This window comes from Chaetura pelagica, unplaced genomic scaffold, assembly GCF_000747805.2.
Source record: "Chaetura pelagica isolate M959 unplaced genomic scaffold, ChaPel_1.0 scaffold1589, whole genome shotgun sequence".
NCBI classification, from domain to species: Eukaryota; Metazoa; Chordata; class Aves; order Apodiformes; family Apodidae; genus Chaetura; species Chaetura pelagica.
The window spans coordinates 1-8,481 of NW_009954438.1; the positions used below are offsets into that span (position 1 = coordinate 1).

An 8,481-nucleotide genomic window follows, 5' to 3' on the forward strand; every position below is an offset into this window, starting at 1 on the left:
GGATCCTGTGAGGGGCTTGGTGGTGTTTATGGGGGGGCCTGGAAGGGCTTCTGAGGGCCTTGCAGACTGTGAGGGACCCTGGAGGAGCTTCGGGGGGGTCTAGAGGATCCTGGAGGGGCTTCAGGGGGCCCTTCAGCCTGTGAGGGAGCACAAGGGATCCTGTGAGGGGCTTGGAGGGGTTTATGGTGGGGCCTGGAGGTGCTTCTGGGGGGCCCACAGCCTGTGAAGACCCTGGAGGAGCTTGAGGGAGGTCTAGAGGATCCTGGAGAGGCTTCTGGGAGTCCTGCAGCCTATGAGGGAACCTTAAGGAACTTGTGAGGGGCTTGGAGGGGTTTATGGTGGGGCCTGGAGGTGCTTCTGGGGGGCCCACAGCCTGTGAAGACCCTGGAGGAGCTTGAGGGAGGTCTAGAGGATCCTGGAGAGGCTTCTGGGAGTCCTGCAGCCTATGAGGGAACCTTAAGGAACTTGTGAGGGGCTTGGAGGGGTTTATGGTGGGGCCTGGAGGTGCTTCTGGGGGGCCCACAGCCTGTGAAGACCCTGGAGGAGCTTGAGGGAGGTCTAGAGGATCCTGGAGAGGCTTCTGGGAGTCCTGCAGCCTATGAGGGAACCTTAAGGAACTTGTGAGGGGCTTGGAGGGGTTTATGGTGGGGCCTGGAGGTGCTTCTGGGGGGCCCACAGCCTGTGAAGACCCTGGAGGAGCTTGAGGGAGGTCTAGAGGATCCTGGAGAGGCTTCTGGGAGTCCTGCAGCCTATGAGGGAACCTTAAGGAACTTGTGAGGGGCTTGGAGGGGTTTATGGTGGGGCCTGGAGGTGCTTCTGGGGGGCCCACAGCCTGTGAAGACCCTGGAGGAGCTTGAGGGAGGTCTAGAGGATCCTGGAGAGGCTTCTGGGAGTCCTGCAGCCTATGAGGGAACCTTAAGGAACTTGTGAGGGGCTTGGAGGGGTTTATGGTGGGGCCTGGAGGTGCTTCTGGGGGGCCCACAGCCTGTGAAGACCCTGGAGGAGCTTGAGGGAGGTCTAGAGGATCCTGGAGAGGCTTCTGGGAGTCCTGCAGCCTATGAGGGAACCTTAAGGAACTTGTGAGGGGCTTGGAGGGGTTTATGGTGGGGCCTGGAGGTGCTTCTGGGGGGCCCACAGCCTGTGAAGACCCTGGAGGAGCTTGAGGGAGGTCTAGAGGATCCTGGAGAGGCTTCTGGGAGTCCTGCAGCCTATGAGGGAACCTTAAGGATCCTGTGAGGGGCTTGGTGGGGTTTATGTGGGGGCCTGGAAGGGCTTCTGAGGGCCTTGCAGACTGTGAAGGACCCTGGAGGAGCTTCGGGGGGGTCTAGAGGATCTTGGAGGTGCTTCAGGGAGCCCTGCAGCCTGTGAGGAACCCTGGAGGAGCTTGGGGGGGTCTAGAGGATCCTGGAGGGGCTTCTGGGGGCTCTTCAGCCCATGGAGGAGCTTGTGAGGGGCTCAGAGGGACCCTACAATGTGAGAAGTGACCTGGAGAAGCTTTTTGGGGGGAATCTGGGGGGGCTTCTGGAGGCCCCACAGCCCTGAAGGAGCTTCCAATTCATTCCCAGCTGGAATTGCAAAGATCCTGCTCCTTCCCTCCAGCTCCTTGGGCTTTTCTTGCTGGAAACCCTCTTGCTCAGCCCCTGTTCCCTCTCTAAAAAAAGAGTTTTTAAACTTTAAAATGGTTTTTAATGATCCTTTTATCTGAATTTTTGCCCATTTTTGATGTCTTGGATGTTTCCCAGGAAGCAAGGATGGGATTTCCTGGGAAAAAAAACATGGAAATATGTAATGACAGATTAAAATAAGCATGAAAATAGGGGGGAAAAAAAGCAGGAATCTCTTTGTTTATTACTCTGGGTGCCAAATAAACCTGATTTTGTGGGAAAACTGAAAAAAACTGATTAAAAAGAGAATTCCAAGAGGAAAATGGGAATGTTTAAATGGTCAAAAACGTGTAAAATGGGGGGAAAAGGGTAAAAAAAAGGGGTGGGATGGGGGGAAAGGGGTAAAAAAAGGGTGGGAAAGGGGTAAAAAAAGGGGTGGGAATGAGGGAAAGGGGTAAAAGAAGGGTGGGGATGGGGGGAAAGCGGTAAAAAAAAGGGGTAAATGACCAAATCCCACCTTTCTCCTCCAGGTTACGAGCATCCCGGGTGCTGCTGGTGGGAATGAAAGGTCTGGGAGCAGAAGTGGCCAAAAACCTGATCTTGGCAGGAGTTAAAAGCTTGACCATGTTGGACCATCAGCAGGTGAGGAGCTGCTGTGTGGGTCCAGGTGGGATTTTGGAGTTGAATCCTGGGAATGATGGAATGGTTTAGTGTGGAGAGGACTTGAAGATCATCTCGATCCAATGCCTTGCTCATAGGAACTTCTCCCACCAGCCCAGGTTGCTCCAGGCTCCATCCAGCCTGTCCTTGGACACTTCCAGGGATGGTGCAGCCATGTTGAAGATCATCTAGTGGAACACTGAGGGGTCTTCAAGGTCCTTTCCAATCCAAACCATTCCATGATCTAAAGACCACCCAGACCCAACCCCCTGCATGAGCAGGGCCACCTCCCACCAGCCCAGATTGCTCCAAGCTCTATCCATCCTGCCCTTCAACACTTCCAGGGATGGGGCAGCCACCTCAAAGATCACCCAGATGGTCTTCAAGGTCCCTTCCAACCCAAACCATTTCATAATCTAAAGATCATCCAGACCCAACCCTGCTGTGAGCCAGGACACCTCCCGTGAGGGGCCTGTGATGGAATCATGGGCTGGTTTGGCTTGAAGTGACCTTGGAAGATCATCTAGATCCAATGCCCTGCCCATAGGGACTTCTCCCACCAGCTCAGGTTGCTCCAAGCCCCATCCAACCAGCCCTTGGACACCTCCAGGGATGGGGCAGCCACCTCAAAGATCAACCAGATGGTCTTCAAGGTCCCTTCCAACCCAAACCAGCCCATGAGCTAAAGATCTAAAGGGTTTTAGGGTGAAAAGGGAGGGATGGAGGTTGGACATGAGGGATTTTTCTCCCTGTGAGGATGGTGAGATGCTGGCCCAGGTTGCCCAGAGAAGTTGTGGAAGCCCCATCCCTGGAGCAGCCTGGGCTGGTGGGAGATAACCCTGCCCATGGCAGGACATGGGACTGGATGATCCTTAGATCATGGAATCATGGACTAGTTTGGGTTGGGAGGGACCATCTCGTGGATCATCTAGGTCTTTAAGGTAGTTTCCCCATCCCTGGAAGTGTTCCAGGCTGGGTTGGATTGACTTGGAGCAACCAGGGCTGGTGGGAGGTGTCCCAGTGGGCTGGGAGTTGGATTTAGATGATCTTTAGATCATGAGATGGTTTGGGTTGGAAGGGACCATCTGGTTGGTCATCTGGATGGTCCTGGAACATCCCTCCAACCCAAACCATTCCATGATTCCATCATCTCCAACTCCTTCCCACCTTCTTCCGGGGCTGGCAAATCCCACGTTGGGCTCCACTCATCCCAGAACCCCTCAACAGTCATTCCCAAGCCAGGGAGTTCCAGCCTTGGATGGAATTCCAGCCTTGGATGGAATTCCAGAGGCTTCTGGATCAAGCTCCAAAGTGGAGAAAAACCTGGAATTCAACTGTGAGGGATGGAAAAATAGCGGGAAAAAAACCAAGATCTTCCCTCAAATTGGGTTTTCCAGCAGCCAGGATGGACCAACCTCATCCCAGGTTTTTCCCAAGGGCTTTTCCTATCCTCACCTTCCCATTTGATCCCATTTTTTAGGTCTCCCAAGAGGACATTCGGGCTCAGTTCCTCATCCCAGTGGGATCCTTGGGTCGGAACCGAGCGGAAGCGTCTCTGGAACGAGCCCAGAAGCTCAATCCCATGGTGGATGTTAAAGCTGATCCTGAGAATCTGGAGAGCAAATCCGAGGAATTCTTCACCCAATTCGATGCAGTAGGTGGGGGGGGAAGGGGCTTAATGACTGAATAATTAACTCTCCCTATTAATTATTGGGTGTTGAGGTCGATCTTGGAGCTGTGGATCTGGGTTGAGCTCTGGAAAATCCACCTCTTACCTTCCTGGGGGTTTTATTTTAGGGGGAAATAATAGTTGGAAAACTGGGAATGATGCAGCATTCGTGCTGGGGGGAGGGGAAACTAAGCAGTGAAGGGAAGAGGAATATTCCCTGAATTCCCCAATTCCCACCCAAAATTCTCTGGGAATGGGATGTTTGATCCTTTAATTATCCCTGGAGTGAAGGATCTTGGAATTCTCTGGTGGGATATGAGGGGGAAATGGGATCATTTCTGTGTCCCACTGGGAATGAAATGATAGAATGACCCAAAATCCAACAGTAATGGGAAGAGTAGGAGGAATATTCCCCAACTCCCACCCAAAATTCTCTGGGAATGGGATGTTGGATCCTTTAAATATCCTGGGAGTGAAGGATCTTGGAATTTTCTGGAGGGGAAAATGGGATAAATCACTGGGAATGTGTCCTGATTTGGGCCCAACATGACCATAAAGAACCAGCCCCGTGGCCACTCACTCAGCTCCCCCCAGACACACTCTGGGATGAGGACAAAGCTCCTGGGTCAAGACCAAGGATCCAGGAAAGATTCCAGGCAAAACAGACTCAACTTGGAATTTCACACTCATCAAACACTCCCAGAGCAGGGTTTAACACAGATTATCCCACCCCTCCCTTCTTCCCAGCCCCAAATCCCTTTGTTCCCAGTTTCTCTCTCTCCTCTGCCCAGTGGCACAAGGGGATGGGGTTTAGAGTCAGTTCACAGGCTGGTGGTTCCTGCTGCTCCTTCTTCCTCAGGAATAAGGATTCCTGACAGTCCTGCCCTGCTTCCCTGCTTTTCCAGGCTGAGGGACCTGGACAGGCTGGATCGATGGGCTGAGGGACCTGGCCAGGCTGGATCCATGGGCTGAGGGACCTGGATCCATGGGCTGAGAAATATGGACAGGTTGGATCCATGGGCTGAGAGGGACATGGACATGTTGGATCCATGGGCTGAGGGACCTGGAGATTTTGGATCCATGGGCTGAGGGACCTGGATCCATGAGCTGAGGAACCTGGACATGTTGGATCCATGGGCTGAGGGACCTGGATCCATGGGCTTATGGACCTCTCTCCCATGGGAGAGAGTCCTCCACCAACCTCTCCTCCTTGAGTCCTTCCCACCAGGTCCAGAGCTGCTCCAGCCTGGGCTTCCCACAGTGTCCCAGGTGCTTCAGGAACAAACTCCCCTGCCCCAGGCTCTTCCAAAGCTGCACAATCAGACTCCACAGGCAGCAAATCCTCTGGCCACAACATCCAAACCCGCTGGCCAAGTTTCCTGGTGCCTTCAGGGAATGTCCCACCACATTCCTCCATGGATGCAGGGGCAGAGCTACCACCTCACCATGGGTTGCAGGGAAGCTTCTGCCGGGGCACCTTCTTCACCAACCACCAGCACCTCTCTCCTTCCCCAGCACAGCTCTTCTTCTCCCCCCAGGTGCTTCTCTGCTCAGGTGTTACCTTTCATGGTAGAAGGTGTTTCTTTCATGGTAGAAGAACCATCTGTTGTCCCTCTGATGTCCCTTCTTGTCTGATTTTCAGGCAGGAGAAGCTTCTCATCTTCCCCCCAACTCCACTCCGAGGCCCTTCCCTCTACCCAAAACCCCACCAAACCAAACCAGAACAGTATGAAACACCAACATGACCTGGAATCTGGTCTGGAAGGTCAGGGAAGATTTTCCCACCTTTGGGAAGAGGGGGAAAAAGAGGGATCAAAGTGCCCGTTTTTCCCAGGTTTGCCTGACCTGCTGCTCCCGGGATCTGATGGTGAAAATTGACCAAATTTGCCACCAAAACAGGATCAAGTTTTTCGCTGGAGACGTTTTTGGCTTCCATGGCTTCATGTTTGCTGACCTGGGGGACCATGAGTTCGTGGAGTGAGTTGGGAAAAGGAGGGAATTCCTAAAATCCCCTGATTTTTTCTCTTCCCCCCCTGGAACAGCAGGACTTGAGGAATTCCCAACATTTCACCTTTTTAGGGAGAAAACCAAAGTGACCAAAGTCAGCTCGGGGGTGGAGGATGGACCAGACACCAAGAAAGCCAAACTTGACCCCTCAGAGACAACCATGGTGAAAAAAGTGAGTGGGGAAAAATCCTTTGGAATTCCAAAGGAATTCTCCTCTGGAGTTGTACTGGTTTTAGTGGGAGAAAGGGAGTTGGAACTGGGGATTTCTGAGCTTCAAAGCTGCTCTGTCAAAGGAGCTGAGCTGCTTTCCCTGCTCCAAAGGGTTTTCCATGTTTCCAGGGGCTTGGAATCCTGCTCCCAAGGTTTTCCAGGGACTTGGAATTGGCTTCCAAGTCAAATCTCTTTTTCACATTGAAGTTCCTCCATTGTCCTGCTTTCCCAGCTGGAATTTGGAGGGAGGACTGGAAATTCCCTGCACTTGTTAGGAGGAGAATTCCAGTGGAATTAACACCCTTCTGTGTGTCCCTCCCTTGGGAAATTTGGGAATATTGCCTGGATTCCAACAGAACCAGCTGTGTCCACCCCCTCCATTTTCAAATACTGGGAATTCCTTTGAATCCATTCCTGAGATGCCAGGGAAGGGCTGAGGCTCTTCCAAGCCTTTTCCCTAAAGCCAACCTGCGAATTTCCACCTCTCTCCGTTTCCAACCCCAGTTTTTCCCAAAATTCCAGACTTTCAACCCTCACCCATCCTAAACAATCCATGGAAACCATTTTAACGAGGAGAGCGACTCACTCAACTCTTGGGGTGAGCTTTCTGGAGACACCATCCTAGAGGTTTTTCCACATGGATTCTGAGGTCCTGCTGGGAAGATCCCATTGTTTCCTTGCCCTACTGGAAAAAAAAATTTCCATCATTTTCCCTTTTCCCTCATCCCTAAACTGGGAGTGGGGCTGGGGGGTGTGGAGGGAGGTGACACAAGGGACTGTTGGAGCTGGAGCTGGGTGGGGGAGACGATCCCAGCTTTCTCCCAGGGAAAAGGTGGATGTTCCTCTTGGAATTACAGAGGGCATATCCAGGGAATATCCCTGGAATATTCCCATCTCTGTGTTTCCCCTGCCAGAGGGTGGTTTTCTGCCAGCTGAAGGAAGCTCTGGCCATCGACTGGAGCGGGGAGAAGGCGGCGGCGGCGCTGAAAAGAATCACTCCAGATTATTTCCTCCTCCAAGGTAATTGCCAACTTCTTCCTTACTGGAATGATGGGGAATTCACCCCGTTTCCTTAACTGGACGAGCTGGATCCCATGGGCTGAGGGACCTGGATCCCATGGGCTGAGGGACCTGGATCCCATGGGCTGAGGGACCTGGATCCCATGGGCTGAGGGACCTGGACATGTTGGATCCCATGGGCTGAGTGACCTGGATCCACGGGCTGGAGCCCATGGAGAAAGGCCTGAAGCACATGGAGAAAGGTCTGGAGAACTTTGGATCCTGGTTGACCCTGGAGCTGCTTCTCCCTTGGGCTTTTCCCAAGAAGGCCAGTGGAATTCCCTGTCTCCATGAGGTGCTTTTCCCCTCCCTCCCTTCCCAAGTGCTGCTGCAGTTCCGGGCGGATCGGGGCCGCGATCCCTGCCCCCAGCACCACGCGCAGGACTCGGAGCTGCTGCTCCAGACCCGCAGGGATGTCCTGGGAGCCCTGGGAGTGGGAGCTGAAATCCTGCCCGAGGAGTTTGTCAGGTGAGGGGGGACACGGGGGGACAGGGACAACGGGGGGACGTGATGGGATGTGAGGGAACAGGGACAATGGGGGGACATGGGGATGGAGGGGGAACAGGGACATGGGGACAAGGAGGGGACACAGGGACAGTGGGGAATGTGGAGATGGGGGGACAGGGACATGGGGGGACATGATGGGGGGACATGATGGGATGTGGGGGAACAGGGACAATGGGGGGACATGGGGATGGAGGGGGAACAGGGACATGGGGACAAGGAGGGGACACAGGGAGAGCGGGGAATGTGGAGATGGGGGAACAGGGACATGGAGATGGAACAGGGACAAGAGGGGGACATGGGGACAAGGAGGGGACACAGGGACAGTGGGGGACATGGGGATGGGGGAACAGGGACACGGGACAATGGGGAGACGGGGACATAGGGGAACAGGGACAAGGGGGCGAGGGGACACGGACAGTGGGGAATGTGGAGATGGGGGGACAGGGACATGGGGGAGATGGAACAGGGACAAGAGGGGGACATGGAGACAAGGAGGGGACACAGGGACAGTGGGGGACACGGGGATGGGGGGACTGGGACATGGGGGAGATGTAGGGAACAGGGACAAGGGGAGACATGCGGAGAGGGACAAGCGGGGAAGCAGGCACAGGAACAAGGGGGACACAGGGATGGGGGGACAGGGACATGGGGACTAAGGGACACCCAGGGTCATGGGTTTGGGAGAACAGTGACATGGGGACAAGGGGGACACACAGGGGGACAGAGACAAGGGGGGACATGGGAATGGGGGGACAAGGAAATGGG

The 8,481-nt window shown here is 54.2% G+C and overlaps 1 protein-coding gene across 1 annotated transcript; it reads left to right on the plus strand.

Moving 5' to 3' along the window:
* Positions 1–2,134: 2,134 nt before the first annotated feature.
* SAE1 (SUMO1 activating enzyme subunit 1) lies at positions 2,135–7,681 on the plus strand (the record flags this gene model as incomplete). Its single annotated transcript, XM_010004480.1, has 6 exons — positions 2,135–2,246; positions 3,745–3,918; positions 5,768–5,910; positions 6,013–6,112; positions 7,065–7,170; positions 7,533–7,681. Coding segments are annotated over 6 exons (784 nt in total), but the record flags the coding sequence as incomplete, so codon positions are not given.
* Between the last annotated feature and the right edge of the window lie 800 nt (positions 7,682–8,481).